Here is a 24,078-nt window from a genome sequence, read left to right as displayed (position 1 = left end):
ACTGGCTGTACGCGGGTTCTGGGAAGATGTTTTATGCCCTGAACCATCTCCCATCTCTGCCGGGGAGATTTTTGATCTCCTCACCAACTCTCTGAGGGACACATGATTTTTATGGTCATTTTGTAAAAGAGAAACCAGGGAGCCACCCAGAGATTGGGCAGTTTGCCTAAAGTCCAAGGGTTTGGAACTAGCAGAGAAATCCTCTAACGCAAACCTGTGTTCGGAGTTCCCAGCTTCTCCAGTTTTTTAATTTGGCTGCGTGTTGTGGCCAATTTCTGGATGATAACGGGGATCAAAAGTCATGAGGGGTTTCTGCACTTGGGTGGCTCCCATGACCTTATAATTCTGCAATCTCTAGAGCAGATCCTGAGCTCAAAGGCCTGGAGTTTACCAGGCTTTTGCTCTTTGTATCTTAGAGTCCTTGGAATTCCTTCAAGTTCTTTGATTTATTTATTTGTGATTCATTAGTTAGTTAGCTAACTTTGCTACTAAGAGGTCTGAACTGAGCCACACTAGCCCAACTAGTTTATTTTTGCTTTTAGGGAAGAATTCACCAGAGCTGGGGACTGGCTGGCTTTGTTGCCCTCTGGTGTTGAGTCGGGAGATAGTCAGTGTGCACGGCTCTGAGTCTGGCATCTCTGCAGGAGAGGGATGCTGTAGACGGTGCCTTGAGGCCTGACACTCTAGTGACTCTACTCCCAGGACGTAAACGCAGCTGCCTTGCTGACAGTGGTCGACGCATCTTCTCACATGTCCTCTGGTCAGCCTCTCGCAGCATTCGGCACATCTCAGAACACAAGACTCACTAAGACCACAGCTAAAAGTAAATACAACCTGCATAGCTCACAGGAGGAAACGGGGGGGGGGGCAGTATTAGGAAGGATTTTAACATTAGAGCCAGATGGAGAAGCAGTTCTTCACTCTAACCTCTGGTTTCCTCCCCCACTTCTTCCATCACGACCAGAATGATTTAATCTGTCACCACAGTAAACATAGATCGAGCCTGTCTGTGTGTTGAGCATGGGACTAAGACGTGTCGCGTTGGTTGTGGAATCCAGTCCATCTAACAACAAAGAAAGATTATTTGAATCTGTTTTGTGGGTCCAGAAGACAAAATACAGGCTTGCGTATAGTTATATAACAAAGGAAGAGGCACACTTAGTAGTTTTTCTGGAAATTTCACTCTGCTCTTTGTGTAATGAGCCAAACAACACAGTGGCTCTCTCTCTCTCTCTCTCTCTCTCTCTCTCTCTCTCTCTCTCTCTCTCTCTCACACACACACACACACACACACTCACTTCTTCCTTTCTCTCTCCTCTCTTCCTCACTTCTTCCCTTCTCCCTCTCTCTCCTCTCTCTCTCTCTCTCTCTCTCTCTCTCTCTCTCTCTCTCTCTCTGCTTGTTTGTGTGTGTACGCATGCTTGTGTGAAAATATATACACTTGTGCTCCATATAAAGATGTTACAGACCGCAGTGGACCCCTTATAATGAGTCCCATAAGATAATAGTGTTTAGTAATATTGTGGACATCTGAGCTTACATGAATACTCTCTGGATCACAAAGGGTAAAATTGCACATTTCTCAGCATACATTTGGTAAGTGACATGTGACAATGTGTGTGTGTTTACAATTGAATAATACTACTGTTCATTATGTATCATAACTTTTCAGAGAAGCATACATATTGCCCCTTCTAAACACTTATTGTTCTTATGAAGGGGTACTCTGCAGTTGTTCTTGCATTACCATTTTATGGAAGGAATACCGAGGCGCATGAGGTTTAGTCCTTTAGATGGTAAGGACAGAGGCAGGGTGCAAACCCAGGCAGTCTGACCCCATTGAGGGACTCTTTGTCTTTCTAGACTCACTGTCCTAGGAAGAGACGGAAAATGGGGGCAGCAAGCACATACTCTGACTGTCCCAGATCCCGCTGAGCTCTGGCAGAGTAGGACTGAGTCACTAGGGTCTTCAGGAACTGGAGGAATAGATGCCATTTAAAGAGCATCCTATGACTAACAAAATGGGTAAGAGATAACCAGTGTTGGTAAGGGCACAGGAGAAAGAATCCCTCTGCACTGCTGGGCAATAAATTGGTTCAGTCTTATGAAACCCAGTATAGTTGCCCCTCATATTAAAATAAAACCAGCGTGTGACCGGATATACCACCTACGGCTACCCATCCAAAGACTATGAAGTCAGTATCCCGAAAAGCACACCAGCACTTCCTTGTTCACTGTGGCACAATACGCACAGGTACACACAGCGGTAACTATACGAAGCAATGGATGAGTTCCTCAACTTGACTGTGGTAATTACTTCACAACGCATATGTACATCAAGTCACTATTATTAAATACAGCCATATATATGTTCAGTTAATTATAACTCAACAAAGTTGGAGAACTTTGGAAAGAAATGAATGAAAAAGCACACCCACAGCTTCCGTCTTCCTGTTCCACTTTCTTCTTCAGGAGCTTCTAGCGCTGATGTCTACTTACGGTTTTATTTAATTGCTTATTCTGTGCCGCCCCCCGGGGAGTGTAAGTGCTCCAGGGTGGCCATCAGCGTCGTCGCCTCTCATTGCTAGGACCTGGAGTGCGGTGGATGCCCAATGTATGCTGGAGTGTTGGAGGGTCTGAGCGTCTGTCCACAGGTTGAAAGGCAGTGCAACGAGAAAGTTTGCCTTGTGTTTCTGCTGACACCAGACCTGCCTGACCTGTGAGTGACTCTCAGGCAAGAGATAAATGAGCAATACGCAACAAGTGGTGGCCGGAACCAAGGAGACGGGGCTGTTAATGGTACTCCACGGACAGGGAAGAGAGACAGGTCTCATCGCCCACAAAGGGCCATTCAGAGAGGCCCTTTGGTGGCAACACTTGAAGAGACAGGTGAGGTCTCACGGGAGACCTGATATTTCCTCGGCACTGCTGAGGCTGACTAGGAAACAGATGCCAAGGCTGACATCAGAATTTCCTTATGCCAGGAAAACACTGGGGACAGTCCTGTGGGGGTCGGTCCCTGTAAATGCTGCAGCCAGCAGAGAAATGATCTGAGTGAGGCAAGAAGGGAATCCGGCTAAAACCCAGCTTAGTTAGTTGATGTGGGTTCTCACTTCTGATACCGGTCAGTTTATTTCGTAGGCATTTAAGTACAGTACAATTTTAGAAAAAAAGGTTTCCTGGTAGCAATTATGTCAATACCATGTGTGCTATAAAGCTTAAGGCAGCGCAAGGGCCCAGGGGAGGACCAGACGTGGTCTCGGTCATACAGAGACCACATCCTAGAGGTCACTACACTATAAAATACGCGTGACATCTTCCCTTAGGATGGGTTCTATTGAGTGAGAAACAACGCTCAAGCTAAAAGTCTAGGAAGGAAGGATCTGGGATAAGCAGAATAGTCTGGGGGTTCGGGTGCAGCCTAGCCTTACAACTAGCACAGGTCACCAGGCTATTAACAGAATCCACTCCCAGCCTTCTGGGTGGACAGAAAGGTATACTCCCTTCCACTAAAGAGACAAGCCTGGGCGCTTCACATTTCTGCTTTCCCTGGCGCTTGTCGGTGAACACAGGGACCTCATGCCCTCTACCCAGGGTGGGCAGGAAGAGGGTGTTGCTGCCTAGAGGCTCCCAAGACTCAGCAGCCTGCCACCAGGAGCTACCTTTCTAGACTTTTCCCCCTGGCCCCGAGTGCTGCCCGCCATCTGTAACATGGGAAAAATGCTGCCTACCTCATGGCGTCATGGTGAGGCCTGGAGGACGCAGCTTTAGGTAAGGAGCTGGGGGTGGTACCTGTCCTGTAAGTGTTATCAGCACACAAGCTAAGACTGCTTCTGCTGTCACCCCCCCCCAAGGGAGGTGTGGACAAGGGACCCGTGCTTTAAAGCCATGGGAACCCCAGTGTGAGGAACTAAAGAGCCAGTCAGGCTCCAGAACCAGCGCTCTCCGTCCGGTGGCCATGCCACCGACCCTTACTTGACAGATGGTTGAGGTCAAGATCCAAGAATGAGCATGGAGGCAGCTGGATGCGAATCCTGACCCCGTCATTCACCAACAGGGCGTGCATGTGTGTATGTGTGCATAGGGTTTGTTCATGCGCATGTATGTGTAGGCATGTGTGTGTATATCGTCTGTGTTAAACCTGAACTCCTGAGACCCATGAAAATCTAAAATGGTGTCATATTGCATTATCCCAAATACTAGCCAGAAGCAAAGGGGTGATTTGGGGGTAATTGCCTCAGCTAAGGCTGCAAACACTTGAAAACCTGTTCACCTGCTTTTCAAAGCCAGAACGCTTTACAGTCACAAAAACTGTGGGCACCTCTGTGCCTGTTACACAGAGATACCAAAGAGTATTTAGAGCCACAGCAAGGGCTGGTCTGCATTGCTGGATCCACAGAGACTAGGCTCTGACTTCATGTTATGAGGGCAAGTTGGTGTAAGTCCTTGTCTCCTAGTTTTGGGGGAAAGCCTTGTCTTTAGGCGCTTGCTTATATCTACAGAGGGCATTTCCTCAGATTGACCACTAGATGGCAGGAGTGTTCTTTCTCACCCTACTTGAGCGGGCAGGCCGCAGAACCCATTATAGCCTCCTTCATTCTCTCCTCATGGAAACCTCGGACTAAAGAACACAGTCCACCCCAAATGCTAACCCCAGCACCCACCACGTAGTAAGGCCTCAGAAAACATTCGCTGTCCTTCCTATTGTTACTGTTTCCATTTCCACAGAGAAGGGACTGAACACAGGGATGCTGATGATCTGAAGCCAGGCCGGCGGGTGGGGGAGGGGGGGAGCTGCTTGCCGGCTCAGCATTGGGCCCTTCAGCCTCCCTTCGTGGGTACCAACCACTGCCTTGGCTCCCTGAGTGGACCCCGCCGTGTCTATCGGCTCTCATCGGTCAGGCACTGTCTTAGTCCCTGTGTGATCTTAAACCAATTATTTCAGATTTTTAAAAATAACCGGCTTTTCACGTGTATAACAGAGGCTGTAATGCCTTCCTTATTTGAGGAAGACTTCAGAATCAGAAACCAGGTCAGAACTGCGAATGGTGCTCACTATTGCTAAAGTGATATAACTTCCTTCCTTCCTCTCCTCAGCCACACAATACTCACAGCTCCTGCCCTCAGGGAACTCACAGTTCATGTTTTCCTAGTCTCCATCCATACATGGGACACTTGGACCCCTTATGTCTCTTTTTTTATAAGCCACAAGGATTTGGGTGGTATCATCTACCTTTCTGGTCCCTCTCCAGGAATGACACTATTATTGCAGACACAAAATTCAGGCATCTTGTCCTCCCTCGGGACGCTATTACAGAAACTGAGGGACAAGCTACCTGACTGTCGTCTTCACACGGCCTGTAACTGGCTTTGAGATCAGAAGGTTTCATAGGGATGCCCAAGGCACTCGGGAGGGAGCCACACGGTGGGAAGCTGATGTCTAAAAGCTCATCTGTCTCTGTTTAATTTTTGTCTGATTTATATTTGGGAGCTATACATAGTTTTCTGGTGAAGAAAATCATTGGTGACAGCTACTATAAATGGGAGGCAGGGGATGAGTTTGAGACAATTCAAGAAAACCTTCAGGCATGAGACTGGGAGCTGGGGTGTGGGCTTCACTCCGTGTTCCAAGGGTGAACTCTAACATCCCGAGTGCAGAACTTAACTTCCCTGTGTTCTGTGGGCAGGGAAAGGGTCCTTTGCTGGGCTTCTGTAGAGGACAAGGCTAAGACTTTCTCATTTCTGTTCTCCGAGACAGAGTTCCAAAGAAGAACAGCCCAGACCAAGGCTTAGGCTGCTGATCTCTTTCGGACGTGTTTTAAAATCAGTTTTACAAGAAAATGGAATTTAATATTTTTTTAATTTTCATTTTATTAATTTATTTATTTGAGATAGGGTCTCTATATGGAGCCTTGGCTGTCTTGGAGCTAGCTCTGTAGACCAGGCTAGCCTAAACTCTTAGAGATCTGCCTGCTTCTGCCTCCCAAGTGCTGGGATTAAATGTGTGCGCCACCACCAGCCAGGTTAAATTTTCAGCTTTAACTGTTTAGGGGTTATGCAGAATCTTGTCTTCTGTCACCGTCATGGTGACCAATCGGGGATCGGGGAGGCCGTTAGCCACGTGTCCCACAGTCTGCGCTCAGGATTCTGTGCTTTCTGTGTTGCAGTGCCCTGGTTCCCAAGGACCATTCAAGAGCTGGACAGATTCGCCAATCAGATTCTCAGCTACGGAGCAGAACTGGATGCAGACCACCCCGTGAGTCCAGGGCCCGGGAGGAGAGTCTTCCAACCTTCTCTCCATCTTCTCTTCCTTCTCCTTCCTCTCACATCTTCAGCTTGGAGCAATGTGCTTGTTTATTTGGTCAAGAAAAGATCACTGAGTCCCTACCTTTGCCCGGGCTGGGAAAGCAAAGATTAACGAGACCACGGGATCTCATTGTCCTCATGACTGTGGTCGTTGCTGTCGGGGTGAATGTGAACCAGTGGCCAGGAAATGCTCTCCCTGTACAATGGTGTGAGCTTCTATTTCTGTCTTTGTATATTTCATGGACATTTAAATCCAGCACAGCTAGGGTCGGACAGTGAGGAAGTTGTGTAGAGGGCTCTGGTCAGGTGAGGGAGGAGAGGCATTTGGCTGAGAGGATCACATCTGCTGTGAGCGTTCCTCTGGGATGGAGATGAGTGGGTGGTGCTTCGGGTATGACAGGGAGAGAGTGAGGTGAGACACGCAGAGTGGTGGATTTCACTGTGCCCTGCAGAGCCAGCTTTTTAAATGGGTTCTCACTAGAGGACTAGATCAGTGTGTGTGTGTGTGTGTGTGTGTGTGTGTGTGTGTGTGTGTGTGTGTGTTGAGTGGGTTCTTCTTATTCCTCCTTCTTCTCTGGGGTCAGTGGTCCTTGGGGTTGAAGAGAGGTGGTCTAGCTGCTTCTTGGGGTGAGCAGTGCGTCATTATGACCCTATGTTCTCTGCTCTCTGTCAGGCAGTGGACTCTCTGACCATTTTAACCAGGAAGCATTTTATATTAACAAGGTTTTAGTGTGACTGGTGCTGGGGCATGTCTGTGCACTGTCAAGAGTCTCCACACAACCTTATGGGGTCTAATAACCAACGGGAGGCTTGCTCTTTCCAGAGGCAGTTTCCTGTAAGCAGGCTGAGGCTTCCATCTCATAGACAGGCACAGTGGTTCCAGGTACCTGCTCCAGTGTTCCTTGTTGATCGAACCTGGGCTCCTTGGACCCTTACCCCAGTGCTCAGGGTAGTTGAAAACACAGGCTTGGCTGGTGACAAGAATCCCAATCTCCTGCACGCCAACAAATGGGGGGCCATAGGCCAGCCTTTCTGGCGCATGCTCCAACCCAAGTAGTAAACGTTGTGAGAAGACTTGAAGTGCATCAGGAAGAGAGTGAAGACTCCAGCAACTATAGTTACCAAGTTTTCTCTTTATCCCACCCTTCAATTAAAAAATAAAGGGAGAAAGCATTTTATGAATAGAAACAAGGGGAATTCATCCCACCCTCTACACTTCAAAGCAGAAAAAAAATACTACCTTCATACTTTTCTAAAATAGTATTGATGTCTGGGAGGGGTCCCTTACACCCACAGCCACACGAGTGTGCATATGTGTGTCAACCTAGTCCTGTTCTCATCAGGCATGGCCAACCACAAGCCCAGCTCTATTGTTACACTGAAGTCAAGGTCTCTGCCTGACGTCTTCAAATAGACTTAGAACGGCTCTCCTGAATCTTAGTTGTGAGGTTAGAGCAAATTATCTTAAGCTGAGGGTAGACGTTGTGTTTAAGCACCCTATTTAAGCCTTAAATACCATGTTTCACGGACGTGTTTCACTTGTGAGCCTCGGGCAGGAGGCACGTGAATTCTAAGACAGTCTGGGCTATGTAGTGAGACTCTGTTTCTAAAACTAAAACAAACTAGACCAGACCCAAACTAGATCAAATCAAATGAAATCAAACTAAAAATGCCAGCTTTGGAGGGACAGGTTCTCTGTTGTCTTTCTGTATATGACACAGTCCATTTCAAGGAGCTCAGCAATGGCAAAGGCCACACTGGCCACATCCTGATGTCCCCTCTAACAGGCCTCTGCCTGTGCCTCTCAGCTGTGGGCCCTGCAAGCCAAAACAGCTCCGGAGATTTCTTCCCGCCCCAGGAAAGCAAGTCCGACGCACACATGAGAACTTCTCTTCTCTCCCCAGCCCCATCGTCCTGCCTTGACCCTCTGTTCTTCCCATTGGCCTCAGTCCTAATCATTTGGGTGGGGGGAGAGGCCAGTCCAGAGAGAGAGGGACACGTCCTTCCCTGTACTGTCATGTCCCCTCAGAAACCAAAGCTGCCCTGAAAACCTCTCTGGAATCCATTTCTCTTTGCCAACCCGGGCCACAGCTTTGGCTTCCCAGACTCTCGGTGTCATGAATTTTATCATAAAAACACAACTTATCAGGTACACGGTCCCCCTGTAGCGGAGGCGCCAGGCTCTCTCTGTTCTGTCGGTCTTTCCTCAGATGCCGGGAACAGGGGCCAAGCATAGAGCAAGGCGGCGGCGGCGGGTGTTTGCCTGCAGCCACCGGCCCCCACAGCCCCCACAGCCCCCACAGCCCCCACAGGCCCAGCCTCAAGGTGTGAACTGCCAGCAGACACCAGGCTAGCAGTGAAGGGGTTGTTCTTCTTCAGGGACCCTCTGTTCTGCTGTGTCCCTTGTAGTCAGCACGATCCCTTCCTCCCTTGACCCCTTGCCCTTGGCAGGATACATTTGTGTTTGACCTAGTACTCCAGAGCCTCCCAAACAGCCGCTCTGTGAACCGAGGGAAAGGGAAGATTGTTCTGGAAATCCAGGGTAAGGGCACTCTGCCTTCAGCTTCAGCTAAGTGAGGAAATGGAATCGGATGGCCAGCTGTCCTTCACTCTGCCCCTCTTGCCTTATTTGCTCCTCTCTCTCTCTCTCTCTCTCTCTCTCTCTCTCTCTCTCTCTCTCTCTCTCTCTCTCCCTCCCTCCCTCCCTCCCTCCCTCCCTCCCTCCCTCTCTCTCCCTCCCTCCCTCTCTCTCCCTCCCTCCCTCCCTCCCTCCCTCCCTCTCTCTCTCTCCCTCCCTCCCTCTCTCTCCCTCCCTCCCTCCCTCCCTCCCTCCCTCTCTCTCTCTCTCTCTCTCCTCCCTTCCTCCCTCCCTCTCTCTCTCTCTCCCTTCCTCCCTCCCTCTCTCTCTCTCTCTCCCTCTCCCTCCCTCCCTCCCTCCCTCCCTCCCTCTCTCTCTCTCCCTCCCTCCCTCCCTCCCTCTCTCTCTCTCTCTCTCTCTCTCCCTCTCCCTCTCCCTCTCCCTCTCCCCCCTCTCTCTCCCTCTCCCTCTCTCTCTCTCTCTCTCTCTCTCTCTCTCTCTCCTCTCTCTCTCTCCCTCTCTCTCCCTCTTCCTCCCCCTCTCTTCTTCCTTTCCACAAGTATTTATCAAGCTGCTGGCGTCACCAGCTAAGCTTTCTTGATCACCGTCTGTGTCCTAGGCACAACGCTAAACACTTGGCACGTGGTTCATTTTAGTGTCAGTCGGCACCCGGGAGGGCTGGGCTTCTCATGGTCAGGTGAGGGCGCTCAGGAAGTTGTGAGCTGTGTTCCGCCCAGGTCAGAAAGGGAGCTGAAGTGGTAAGACGACCCATCCGTGCCCACACGCCCCTCGAACTACAGAGCAGAAGAGGAAGAGCATCGACTTCTCTGTGCAGTGCCAAGGGAACCTGAGGTAGCAACTCAAGCTTGGTGGGCAGAACCCCAGTCGATGTGCTTGATTTCCGTTCCCCAAGATGGCCATGCTGTGCCCTTTGCCTGAGCTGCTCCTCCTCAGAGCACCGTCACTGTCCGTTCTCACTGGCAACCAACGTCTGCTGCTCTCTCAAGGCTACACTCCCCCCTCTAGCTCCCGAAAGCCATGTTCCTGTCTCTTCGCCAGGCCACAGCATGGCGTTCTGTTATCATAGGAAGGGCTGCATGCTTGTGGGTTTACTGACGAGCGTGAGAGTTCTGTCTTTCGTGGTTCAAGGGACCTCACATCATTTTCTATAACGTTTTATGTTCCCACCAATAGAATTCAAGTGGCCCTTTTTCTTTACAAAATTTCAGTGCCTGTTACCTTTCATTCCAAATGTTAATTTATATAAGGGGGGGCTTGGTGATGGGCCCCTTTAATCCCAGCACTTGGAAGGTAAAGGCAGGCAGAGCTCTGAGTTTGAGGCCAGCCTGGTCTACAGTGTGAGTTCTAGGACAGCCAGGGCTATGTTGAGAGACCCTATCTCAAAAATTTTATAATTATTATAGAGAAATATAGAATGTTTGTACATGTATGATGTATGTGTATGAGTGCATGTGTGTCCTTGCACTCCTGTGGAGGCTCGAGGACAACTTGAGGGCATCTGTTCTCTCCATACACCTTGTGGGTCCCAGGTACTAAACTCGGGTCATCAGGCTTGAGGAACAAGTACCTTATGCTGCTGCAGAACCATCTGGCTGGCTCTGCAGGGGCCTTCAAAAGGCCCGAGGGTGTGTGAAGAGACTCAGTGTCCCATTCCAGAGTGTACCTCCCTATGTTCTGAGCCAGGAACTCCCCCCCAACCCTGCTTTCATGTCTTTGCCTTTTTGCACTGGTGTGCCGTTCTTTGAGTTCCTGTTCTGTGCCCACATGATGCTCTGCTTATGTGACCTAACCTTGTCATGTGACTCAGTGAAGCAGGTGTGATTAGTGATCTCATTTTCCTTATGTGGGAACTTCACGGCCATGCCCCCAGTGAGTGCAGCAAGGATCTCCTTGCTGTCCTGAAGGTGGTGTTTGTGAACTTTAACCCCAGCTGGGACACGAAGACATGGTGAACTAGGTATGTCAGTCTAGAAGAAGCCTCAGAAGGCATGTCATCAATACCCCTAGGTAATACATTTTCTGAGACCGAGAAAAGGGATCGCATATAGACTCTGCTGACGTCATAACTTATTTTAGACTTCCCCCTCCTCCTTCCGACCCCCCGCTTCACCACTTCCTCACTGACAATATGTTTTCCTGTCAAAACATGGTTACACGCAGGACAACTTAAATCACTGCTATTAGCTTAATTGAGGCAGGGTGATTATAAATAAACTACTTGCAGTGTCGGCGAAATTGCTGCTATTAGTCTAAATTGAGACAGGCTGATCAGTCACCACCAATTACAGCGTAACACAGAATGCATTTCATGGGGATGGATGCAGGGACTGTGTGGTCACCTGGCAACCCAAGAGATGGAAAGCCAAGTCCCTAGAAGGATAAGCTTCAAGGTCGCAGATCCAACCAGAAAAACCCTTTGAGACAAAGCCTCTGAGATCTGTTTGGTGGGAGTGCTTTGTAGGTTGATAATGAATGTTTTAGAGATACGGGACTGGAAATGAGCATAGGAGATGTCCCCAAGTGATGACTCTAGAACACGCTACACATGTCTGTTCACGTACTGATTGGATCTCCTGCAGCTACCCTAAAGTGATTTGAAATGGATTTAGAGTATTATTTTGTTTCCTACTTATTATACACACACACACACACACACACACACACACACACACACACACACACACACACACACTACATCCTTGCAGCAGAAAATTTCAAAAATGTACCTAACATTGCTGGATAACCGCTATCTCCACCACCTCCAAGGAGCATTTGTTCGAGGTAGGTGAATCTCTTCCATCATTACACTTATATATTCCCCTCAACATGGGAACTATCTACTAGATACGTAATTTTGCATAGAGCTTTTATTTTCACAGGTGGAAAATCCATAAAGGACCTAGACAAGGCACGTTAATGGTGAACAGTAGTTGAGTAGGGGTGAGAATTAGATGTGGTCATTCCTTTCCTGGAGGAGGCGTGAACTGGAAATCCTTCCATTTCTGCTTCTGATCCCAAATCTCAACTTCCCAAAATCCCAAATCTTGCCAGTTGGAAAAGCTCAGTGAAAATGCTGTGTTTCATTTTTTATTCTATTATTTTATTTTATACTCCAGGGTCCTTCAGCCAATGGTCTAATGGGGTTTCACTTTCTACCCTCCTGATATCAAAGCAGAGCTAGACATTCTCCAAAATGCCTGGTGGTGTGAAAACCTTCCTCTTATATTTTGAAGGGCTAGAGAGAGATGCATACTACCGTCTGTTAAGACGGACTAGTCAAGATGACAATTGTTAAATTTGAGTTGATATTTTGAGCTCAAGTAGGAAGATATGGATAAGTAAATGTTTATTGTTTAGTCTAGTAGAGATATTCCCCCAATGGTGTGCTGGTGATGCTTGTAAATTAAATCATAGGGTCCAGTTTTCTTCTTCTTTCCTCAGCATAAATGAACCCTATGTTGACTGCAAGTTCTTAGGTTCCTAAAGCCTGGTGTCAGGGTACACACACATAATCCCAGTACACAGGATCTTGGGGCAGGATGATGATATAAGCCAACCTGAACCAAAAACTGACAGTAACTAGCATAAACTCCCCAGGTTTTGTTTTGTTTTTAAGATTCATTTTATTTTTATTCATGTATAGGTGTGTGTGTGTGTGTGTGTGTGTGTGTGTGTGTGTGTGTGGCACCTGTGTGCAAATGCCATGGAGCCCAGTAGAGGATGTAGTAGCCCCTGGAGTTGGATTTACATGTGGTTGTGAGCCACTTTATGTGAGTGTTGGAAATCAAGCCTGAGTTTCCTGGAAGAGCCACAAGAACTCTTCTTAACTGAGTGAGGATGCTGAGCCATCTCTGCAATCCTCTATTTGGAATTAATGATTTCAACCCAGCCAGTGTTTTAGGGAAAACAACAGCTTGTGCTTTGTAACAACTGTGTCATAGAATCTTTAAACCGAGCAGTACTTCCCTTCACTGGGATTTGGGTGTGGAATAACTACATGGTAATTTTACTTTATTAATTGTGTTGCATTTGGGGTTTTTATTCCTTAAAATCCATCCTGGTAAACAAACTGGAAATCTCCCATCCCCCATCTTTCCTCTAGTGTTTCTCTCCTTCCCTCCTTCCCTCCCTCCCTCCCTTCCCTCCTCCTTCCCTCCCTTCCCCCCCCTCTCTCCCCATCTCTCTTGCTCCTTCTTTTTTACATCAGGAATTCTTTCTATGCTCCCATGCTCCAGGTTCTCAGGTAAAATTACCTTATATAAATTGCCTTACGTTTTGTTTGAAACCGTTGGTTGATGCTGATATAAAAAACAAATAAACCCCAACAAACCAGTCAAGCGAAGAAAACAGAGGCAACGTTTGGAAACCAGGGGGCTATCAACATTCTTCAAAAGCATCTTTAAAGACTGTCTGTGACACAGCCTGAGTTTTCAAGTCATTCAGCCCATGGTTTGGAGACAGATAACTGCAAATTAAAGTGATTTCTGGGGGAGCTTGTTGGGAAATGTCTGCAGGGAACAAAGGCAAGTTCTATGGCGATGGACCAGTTTCTCATTTCAGCAAATTTCAGACCATAATGAACTTTTCTGTGAAGCACCCTTCTCATCATGGGGCACACTTTCAACTCCTGATGTGCCCCCACTCCCCCTAAACACTCAGAGACACACTTGGCCTCTTCTCATTTGAAAAATGTGCTGCTTGACAAGCCTGGGAAGACCGCCTGCCAGTCAGTCTCAGAGAAGTCATCAGCATCTTTCTGTCTGGGGTAGCTTGCTCAGCCTGTGGAATGCCTGCCAGGTCAGAAAGGTTCATGATGACTGAAGTGTAGTGAAAAGAACAGAGAGCTGAGTGATCCAAAGCCTGGCCTCCCCATCATGGATCCACTCCCCCAAGTCTCTTGTTGATTCTGGGAGAATACCTGTACTAATCTGCCTGACCGCTTTATGGCAAAAGCTGTCACAGCTGTAGACACCTGGTAAATGACATTTTAAAAAATTGCCAGCAGGGCATGGTGGCACAGGCCTGTAATCTCAGCGCTTGAGAGGCTGAGGCAGGAGAGTTGAGGCCAGTTTGAGCTATCCAGAAATATTTTATTTCAAGAAAATAAAATGCAAAGCATAAAATTGTCATAGCAGTAAGTACATACCCATTTGTTTACCAAGAAATGAGGAGGAGCCTCCATATTAATTTCCTTAGTGGCTTTTTTTTAAAGGAGACCATGGAGATAGCTCATCTAGCAAAGAACAGATGTACAGGTACGATGACCCAAGTTCAGTCCCCAGCATCCATGTGAAGAGCTGGGCATGATGTCACATGTCTATCTCATAAAACAAGGTGAAACTTTCCTGAGGATTGACACCCAATATTGACCTTTAGATTCAGCATGCTCCCACCCCCAAATATATATATATATATATATATATATATATATATATATATATATATATATATTTCAACACACACACACACACACACACACAGAGGTGCACATGAGGAAGCATTACCAAATACACACCACTTGCCAGAAATTGAGTGATTATTTAATGCCTTCAACACAGACCTCTAACTTGGCTTGATCCAGTTAGTTTAGAAACTAGGAATGGTGTAGGTGACATTTCTTTAAGATCAGAGTATATCTGTAGAGATTGGAATCTCAGGGTGGGGACAATTTCACTGCATTGAAGGTGTGGCTGAGTGTGTGTCACTCACAACAATGGGAAAAACCCCTCTGTGTTTAACTGAGACCGTGTGTTAGAGCATCATCAAGGAAAAGAGACATTTACCATCATAGCTAAAAAGCTTCCACTCAGATTGGTGATAGAGGTACCATGTAGGTGGAGTTTTTTGTCAGGACCACCAGCTCCCCAATAAAGGACATGGAGACTTATTATTAATTATACATGCTTGGCTGACAGCTTAGGCTTGTTACTAACTAGTTCTTAAGACTTAAATTAATCCAGATTTCTTATCTATGTTCTACCACGTGGTGGTGCTTTTTTCAGCCTGGCAGAGAGGCATCTTGCCTCTCTCCAAATCCTGGTGACTTGGCCCTTCTTCATCCCAGTGCTCTCTCCCTCTCCACAAGTCCTGCCTAACTGCTTCCTGCATAGCTATTGGCCATTAGCCCTTTATTAAATGAACGAGAAAGCAACACATCTTCACAGTGCACAAAAAGGCTATTCCACAACAGTGCCAGGCCTCTCCCTCTGCAGACCTGAGTCATCAAGTGTCTTCTCTCTCCTAGGGCTTCAAAGATCCTGTGTACCGGGCAAGACGAAAGCAGTTTGCTGACATTGCCTACAACTACCGCCAGTAAGTCTCCCTGTCGGACCACTGAGAGAAGAACACACACCTAACCCTTGCTCTAAGTTGGAAACTGTCATCCCAGAACACCCTGCTTTGTGTGTGTGTGTGTGTGTGTGTGTGTGTATTTGTGTATGTGTGTATGTGTATGTGTGTATGTGTACATCTTAATGACACATTTTTAAAAAATTGCCTCTAGATCAAACAGAAGTACCCACTGCCATAGCCTAGCTCTCTCCCAAGCTTGGCTCACTCAGTATCCATTGTGTCTGGAATGATTGGAGAGGCTTCCATCCTGAATGGAACAGCCTCTGGTCCTCTCCACATTAGACCAAGAAGAAGAAAGCTGACTGCTCCAGTGAACTAAGGAGCCCTGGAGCCTTTGGACTAGTCACATGCCCATGCTCTACTGGTCTTGTTGACCCAGCCATGTCAGGGAACTATCAGATGAGATTTTTTTTCCTGTTCAGAATTCTATCATTTTATCCAATAGGAAATGGCCATATCAAATGTGGTGTTTGGGAACATAATGACTTTGCTGTTCGGGGTCCTCAGGGACTATGTAAATTGTAACTTGGGAAACTTGGTGTTTTGAGAATAGCAGTTTCTGAGTTAAGGGAATAAGCAAAGACATGCATGAAAAGAAACTCCAGAGCTGTCCTGGAGACTGAGGTACTGGGACATCACCTTAACAGCTTTGGTGGGACATAAGGAAATGCCGGGGTTTTATGGGGTGAAAACAAATCTACCTCTGGATGGAGAGACATTCAGAACATCACCGTTTCTGAGTGACTCCTGAGAGTGGAAGGACGCAGACTTAGGTGGCCTTAGTCAGATTAAGGTCCATTTGGACCCTGCCTCCTGTTTAGCAGAAATAAGGGAACATGGTGACCTTCCTCTGTCCTCACCTTTGTCCCACTAAGTCAGTATAGGCAAGAACATTTCTCACAGTCAGGTTGATTATCATCTCTTTTCTGAGTATTTGGTGTTTTGCTAAATTTCACTCACACACACACACACACACACACACACACACACACACACACACTACTCATTTTTTTTAGAAGAAGAAACAGAAGCTGAAAGAAGTTAAATAACTAATGGGTGACAAAGGCAGGTTTTAACTTTATCTGTTCCCAGAATTAATCTCACCATTCCCATGGAGTCTAGTAACCCCGGGCCTAAAAGCAGGTTCAGAACTCAGGGTCTCATTCCATCTTTCTGGCTCACTCCCTTAGGACTGTTCTTGTTACAGGCTTGACCTCATCTTCTCAGAGACAGATTCCACGTGATGTCCCAACTCAAACAGAAGTTCTCACTCTTGCCTGCAAAGTCAGCCCAAGTTCTGTGATTGGGTCTCAATAGATCTGAATAGACATGGGCCGGTTTGTCAGCCAATCACTGGAGTCAAAATAAAGAGACTGTGATTGGATAGCCCTGATCACACTCCCACTAGTGAGGGTAGGAAACATTGAGAGTCCTCTTTCTAAAATGCCACAGGCTGAAAGGTGTGCTTTACTGCAAGAGGGGGAAGAGATGCTGGGTCACTGGAAGAGAAAGGGGACAGATGCATGTGCAAAACGTCACCACTAATGGAAGTTGGTTGCAGAAATACCAGTTGCCTGTCTGTTTTTGTTTTTACTTTTGTTGTTTTTTATTTATTTGTTTATTATCTTTGTGGTTGTTGTTGTTGTTGTTGTGTGTGTGTGTGTGTACCTGCCATGACTCATGACAATTTGTGTGAATCAGCTCTCTCTGCCATGTGGGTTCTGGGCTTAGCAGCAAGTGCCCTTGCCTACAGAGCTACCCTGCTGGCCCCATCAATGCCTTTCTTTGAAATAAGAACTAGTTATTTTAATGATCAATGGTTATTGCCAGTTCCAATATTAGGAACTTGTGAATTTCCCAAGTCACAATTTACGTATATATACACACATATATGCCTATTTATTTATATACATATATTTGTGTGTTTGTATATGTATATGTGTATAGTACTTTATGCATAACATTTCATATAATCTTGTCCGCATTAAAAATGCATGTTAACTGCAGTTCTAATGCTCCTAGCAGTTCACTAAATTGCCAGAAAATGGCAGGGCTGAGTTTTGTTCGGTTTCTATTTCCAAAGCCTTTTTCTCTTTCCTTCCATCACCACTTAAGCCTGGATTATGGTGTAGTCTTAGGCAAAGGCTCACCTGACACTGTCTTGTGGTCCTTGGTGGTGGACCAGAAGATCCCCTCAGCTTGAGTCCTTTTCATTTCTCAATCACTAATCTGTCTTTCCTTCCCATTCCTGGACCACCTTTCTGTAGAAAATAACAAGTCTTTGCTCTAATGTCCTTGGATGAGCTACAATTTTGAAAGTGCAGGAGGAACTTAGTTTGGAACTGATCCACAGTTCCAAGGTAAACAGTCCCACTTTGTCCCAGACTCTGTGTCCCTGGTGACGGAGCAGGGTTGCAGCCCAGGGAACAGGCCCTGCGCTGGGAGGTCAGGCTTTGTTTGGTTTTTATTGTCTTCGGGACACAGCTCAGAAGCTTCCAGACTAATGAATCTTAAATTGTAGCTTGCGTCAGTCACCTAGGGAGTTTATTAAGCTCCACCTGTCCACGGCTTTCCCTGCTCTGGTGCGTCAGGACTGTGGGACAGGGTCTCACATAGGTGCTTTGACACACTTGACTTATAAACGTATCTCATACCTTAGCATGCTTATTTGCTCCTCCATCTCAATATTTATGATTTCTTACCTTTGGTCTAGAACTTTGTTAATAATTGACAAATCTGTGTGCTTACGACATGTAGCATCACACACACACACACACACACACACACACACACACACACACACACACACACACCTTAAAGATATATAGATATATATGCTGTGGGACCTTAGCCTACATTTAAATAACTTCATAACCCCCCAGGAACAGAAGCAACAAACTCAGCAGGTGCAAGCTCCCCAGACAAGTTCCAGACACACACACTCTGGCTATTAACCCCAGGTTAGCCAGAGCTGTTCGTTTATTTGATATAATACAAGACACTCTGGTGCTTTCACTGAACGTGGGTACCCTTGTTTGGAAAGAGGATGCATTGTCTAGTCGTCTCAGCTGCCAATCTTTGTACTTCCCTGTACACACTGCTTTACACCTGTATGTCACCTGCCAGCCACCCCCCACCCCCAAAAAGCAAGTTTCTACCTTGAACAAACAGTTGGACTGTTAGAAGAGCAGAAAGGCCAAATGGCTCCCTGGGATGATAGCAATTCCTCAACCAAACTGTGTTTTCCCTCGGGAACCAACACAGCAGTTTCCTATGAGATTTTTTTTCTCTTTCAAACAATGCTTGTAGTCCATGCTGGTCAGGGGTGGCACCTCACAAGTTGTGGGGCTCTTCTGACCTTACCACATTGTGTGCCCTGACCCTTCCCTGCTGGAGACACCTGTTCCGTGTCTGTATTCTAGTGGGCAGCCCATCCCTCGGGTGGAATACACAGAGGAGGAGAAGAAGACCTGGGGGACGGTGTTCAGCACACTGAAGGCCTTGTATAAAACGCATGCCTGCTATGAGCACAACCACATTTTCCCACTTCTGGAAAAGTACTGCGGGTTCCGTGAAGACAACATCCCCCAGCTGGAAGATGTTTCTCAGTTTCTGCAGAGTAAGTCCACATCGGGGCCAAGCCCTGCAGGCAGTGGGGTGGGGGAGTGGGGGTGGGGTGGGGGTAAACGAAGGCTGCTGGGAGTAGTGGTGATGTAGTGCAGGCTGAGTCTCCCAGGAAGAGTCCAGCTGCATTGTCTCCTGCCTTGCGTCTCACCTCCATTATTGATCTTCTTCATTATTGATCTTCTTCCACCCAAGCAAGAACATCAGGTGTGGATTTCTGCCATGTAATTGTCTCTGAAAGGATTTCCTCTCATACCCTAAGCCTGAGGCACCCAGTCAGTGTTTCCCCTGTGGTGCCCACTGTTAGGAAATGGCTACAATGCCCATTCAAGGAAAAAGTGTGATCTTTGTGGGCCAGGGCCAAGAGTCACTTGTTGTGAGTTTATTCATCTGGGATGGATCCTGCCTTTGACCTTTCCGGGTTGTGTAAATCTGCCTTCGTGATGTCACCTGCCAAACAGACACGGTCGCCCTGTTGGCATCCGTCACAGGGAAATTACGAAAATGGAGTGAGATGTTGCATATGAAAGCACTTGGTATAGTGCTGGCTGGGTCCACAGTCCGGGGTCAGTGAGTCTGGGGGCTAACGGTGCTGTGAGATGCTCAGAGATGCATTAGCTGAGGAATGAGCCTCTGCACAGTCCTTCCAAAGGGAGATTGCTGTTTTTCCTTCTGACGGACCAGAGGGTGGTCATTCAGCAAAATCCCAGCAGTCAGCCAGTTCATATTGAACACCTACTATGTGCTCAGTAGAATAAGGAGAAGTAGGGAGATGAACCACGGTCATATCGGAAGGAATAATTATTCTGTGCATCAGAACCTCAAAGAGATAGGAAATGGGCCAAACAAAAGTATATGGCAGGGAGGGAGCTTAGAACTGGAACAAACAAGGTGATCTTCAAGGTCTCTCCCTCTTCTAGGATAAGGCAAAGGGCAAGAGTTAAACAGAGTAATTATCAGCCTGAAAATGTAGAGTGAAGGGAGAGAGACCCAGTCCTAAGGATGGTCTCCAGTTTACTGCTGGAAGTTGTGACCAGTAGTTATAATGATAAACATCAATGCTAACAGTTGCCAAGTTATATAATTACAGTCATGAAGCTTTGAAGCTATGGGGCCCATGGCTTGTGGCCCTGGACTAAAAGCTTTAATCCATGTCTCAACTTCCCCATCTTTAAAGTGGGGATGATAAAATGTCTTCCTCACAGTTACTGCAAGGGTTAACTTGTGCCTGGCATGTGTTAGGTAGTATGCAGCCTTAGTTATGGTCATCAGCAGTGACACTTTCTCCTCCCAGTGTATGGTAGATTGAGAAACAGAGCAGATGTAGGAAGTAGAAGACGGTTATCAATTGATAACTTTAAAGAAAAGTTATGGAGAGGGTGTGGCATAGATGGGTGCTCAAAAACTTCCCAAGACTTTAATCCCTGATTAGGAAAATGTCTTCTAGTTCTCAGTACCCTCTACATTGCAGAGCTAAGAGAAACCCACATGTACTGCTTTATGGATGAGAGAGAGAGAGAGAGAGAGAGAGAGAGAGAGAGAGAGAGAGAGAGAGAGAGAGAGAGAGAGAGACATTGGATGCAGTCAACTTCTCTTCACTTCTGGTCAGACAGGACATTTCTCCTCCCAGGATGGGCTGTGTGTGGCACAGTAGAGAATCTGGAAGGGCCCATGGCACACTCTACTCCTGATGTAGACCTTCAATCTCCTTGCTACTCCAGAAACATGAGAAGTAGTGGGAAAGTATTTGATCCTAATAAACAGTAACAAAGGAGACATTTACTGGATGTTTGCAATGGGCTAGGCTCTGCTAAGTAGTTTTTAGTCATTGTTGTTTTGACGTTCAGCATATCCCTCAGTAGGACCCACCTACATTTTGCAGGTGAGAAAACTGAATCTCAGCAATGTGAGTTTACTTGACCCAAAATAGCCAGGGGAACAGAGACCGGAAGCCCACATTTTCGGGTATTGGTTCTCTACAGGGGGTTTTGTAGCCTCTCTGGCTTCACCACAGGCTTTGAGTTTAAGGTTCTTTTCTGCTTTCCAGCTTGTACTGGTTTCCGCCTCCGACCTGTTGCTGGCTTACTGTCCTCTCGAGATTTCTTGGGTGGCCTGGCCTTCCGAGTCTTCCACTGCACACAGTACATTCGGCATGGATCTAAGCCCATGTACACGCCCGAACCGTGAGTATCAATCTTTAGCTACCACTCACTGCTGGTCACAATGGGCACTGGCCTACTGCTCTAGGAATGCTGCTGAGGTTCGTTGTAGGCTGGTCCGCATGACTCGTGGCCTGCTTTATTTGATCAGAGTTCTGAGAGAAACTCATACCCTGGGGATTTTCTTGTGCCAAATAAATTTGGATGCACAGATTCGGACATCCCGTGAACCAAGGACTGGGATCTCCTCAGGCAGCAGGAAAGGGGGGGTTCCATCAAGCCTCAAAGTCAGACCTCTGAAGTTCCAAATAGGATACGACCAAGAGTAGCCAAGAGATCTCGGCATCTCCTAAATACACATCGAGATGATTCCGGTCCTTTGCCTAGATTATGTCTTGGCCAGAAGGAGAGAATGAGAGGCCACAATGCTTCCTACTTGGGCTCTAGCCATCTCGTTAGTCATATAGAAATTGATCCAAAGAGATCAGTATGATGCCCCAAATTAGTTCCCCTCCTCAAGACGTTAATGGCTACCGATTAGGAAGGATTTGTTGCTATGGACCTGGTACTGTTTTAGATAAATGTAGCCACCCCTTTTTTTGACTGTTGACATGCTCCAGGCCAAGAAAAGGGCAACACCTTTTTTAAAAAAAAAAGTTCTTATTGAAAAAAACTGGACACATTATCCCTCTCCAGTTCAGTGAGTGACAAGGAGATTTGGGATGGGAAGAATCTGTGACCCAAAACTCACTCAGGTATCTGAGAAGAGACCCATATGAATGCTGGGTCCTTGGCTCTGCACCTCAACCCCTCCAGTCTCCCAGGACTCCTGATGGCTCTACCTCTGCTTTCTTTCCTTTCCCTTTCTCCCTTTTATTTCAAGGGATCCTTTGCTCGGCACATGGCTCTCTCCTGAGAGTAAAATCCCAGGTCTCAATGAGCTATGTCTTCCTGTCCATTCTTCAGATAAAATTGTTGAGTCTAACTCGGTTTAACCTGGCCCTCTTCTAAATGCTGTGCTTTCTGTTTTAGGGACATTTGCCACGAACTGTTGGGACATGTGCCCTTATTTTCAGATCGCAGCTTTGCCCAGTTTTCCCAGGTAAGGAGAAAAGACTCCATTATAGGGTCGAGACTGCATTACTGGAATGAGTTAATCCCTGACAGAGGGCTGTCACATGCTCTGTAAAGAGTGGAAGCAAAACACAATTCCATGGTCCTACCTGAGAAGAATCGCACCGAGAAGGGAGTGTTGTAGCTAGAGTTTTTCTGGTCCTTGCCCACAGTCAGGACAAATCTCTGTCTACCACCAGTCCCACAGCCGCTCAGACCCAACCAAGTAAACACAGAGACTTATATTGCTTACAAACTGTATGGCCATGGCAGGCTTCTTGCTAACTGTTCTTATAGCTTAAATTAATCCATTTCTATAAATCTATACCTTGCCACGTGGCTCATAGCTTACCACCGTTTTCACATGCTGATTGTCATGGCAGTGGCTGGCAGTGTCTCCTCCCGCCTTCTTGTTCTCTCAATTCTCCTCTCTGTTAGTCCCACCTATACTTCCTGCCTGGCCATTGGCCAATTAGTCTTTTATTTATTGACCAATCAGGGCAATAGATTTGACATACAGACCATCCCACAGCAGGGTGTGCTTCTGTGGACCAGGCTGAACACTTGTTCTAAGAACTGCAGCCTGAGGTTGGTGATGGATCATCCTCTGACATGCCTATGCTCAATTTGCTCATCTCAATGATCCTGTCAGGTGTACATTGGGAGCCTTGTCACTGATGAAAGCATCTCTGATCTCTAGGCAGACGTCACCTCAGCTGCTTCCAAATTTGCCTACTACTTCCCATCTTGTCAGGTAGCCATCTGGATGTGTACTTGAACTGGGAGAGATGACATTTGCCAAGAGTTCAATGGCAATGATCTTATGTGTAATTGACTAGAGAAAGAAGGAAACAAAGAGAGAAAGATAAAAGAAAGTGTCCAATGTGTCATTGCCCCTGTCAAAACAGTGCCTTGGCCTTGGCTCATCTTTTCCAGTAACGAGAAAACTTGAAAATATTTTCTGATGAGTTAAAACGTTCTCATAATTCTCTCTCATCACTAAGAAGGATTCTCACCATTTTGAGTGTGTGTGTGTGTGTGTGTGTGTGTGTGTGTGTAGGGGGTGTCTAGGGAGATGGCTCAGCAGTTAAGAGAGCATACTTCTCTTGCAGAGGACCACAGAACTCACATCAGGCAACCGATAGCCACCCCCAACTCTAGCCCCAAAGGATATGATGACTGTGGTCTCTGCAGGCATTGGTGTTCATATGGACATTCCCCCACAGAGACACACGGGCATCCAAATAATTTAAAAAGCTAGAAAAATATTTTAAAACACAGCTGGTAGCTGGGATTTTGGAAGACTGAATGATGGCTCTAAGGTACTTAGTGGCCAAACCCAGAACTTGGGTGAACAGGAGCTGTGTGAACTGGGACAAATTGTGAAGCCATCTTGTGTCTCAGTTTCCACGTATTTGAATGAGTAAAATGTCTTCCTTCATTGTCTTCTTCCTCGCTAGAAAGAATGATGATCAAAGGGTGACTTGTGAGTGAGTGCTGCTCCTGGTAGGAATTTGAGAGTAATGACGTGGTGTGCAAATCTTCAAGCATTTCCCATCAGTTCCAGGAAGTGTTTCTACTATGGAACAATGAAGCTGCCACTTGATATTTGCAATGAACCAAATAAAAAGTTCAACTGACTCCTTGACTCCTTAGCAGACTTAGGCTCTCCAAACAAAAACACTTGCTACTTCCATGTGAGGTTTTGAGAATTATGGAGCTCGGAAACCATTGGACTTTAGAAGTGGGAGTGTCTGGTTGAACTTTAACTGTGGGAGTGTTATTGCCAATTGTGTAGTTAGAGCTGCCAAGATATTGTTGATTTCTCAAGACAGTTTTAAAGCAGGGACTTGTTACTATGACGGGAGAATTAGAAGCTTTCTCCTTGGAGAATAGGAAACTTGAGTTCTTGACAGCATAGATGCT

At 46.7% G+C, this 24,078-nt stretch overlaps 1 protein-coding gene across 1 annotated transcript in view; it reads left to right on the top strand.

Moving 5' to 3' along the window:
- The window catches only part of Pah (phenylalanine hydroxylase), a 59,618-nt gene that overhangs the window by 27,473 nt on the left and 8,067 nt on the right, over window positions 1-24,078 (top strand). The window contains exons 4-8 of the mRNA XM_028880291.2: window positions 6,168-6,256; window positions 15,150-15,217; window positions 18,679-18,875; window positions 20,928-21,063; window positions 22,072-22,141. Of these exons, the coding sequence (XP_028736124.1) occupies window positions 6,168-6,256; window positions 15,150-15,217; window positions 18,679-18,875; window positions 20,928-21,063; window positions 22,072-22,141 (560 nt within the window). The remainder of the gene's footprint in view (window positions 1-6,167; window positions 6,257-15,149; window positions 15,218-18,678; window positions 18,876-20,927; window positions 21,064-22,071; window positions 22,142-24,078) is intronic.

Source organism: Peromyscus leucopus, chromosome 18, assembly GCF_004664715.2.
Source record: "Peromyscus leucopus breed LL Stock chromosome 18, UCI_PerLeu_2.1, whole genome shotgun sequence".
NCBI lineage: Eukaryota > Metazoa > Chordata > Mammalia > Rodentia > Cricetidae > Peromyscus > Peromyscus leucopus.
This window is presented reverse-complemented; position numbering and strand designations above follow the sequence as displayed.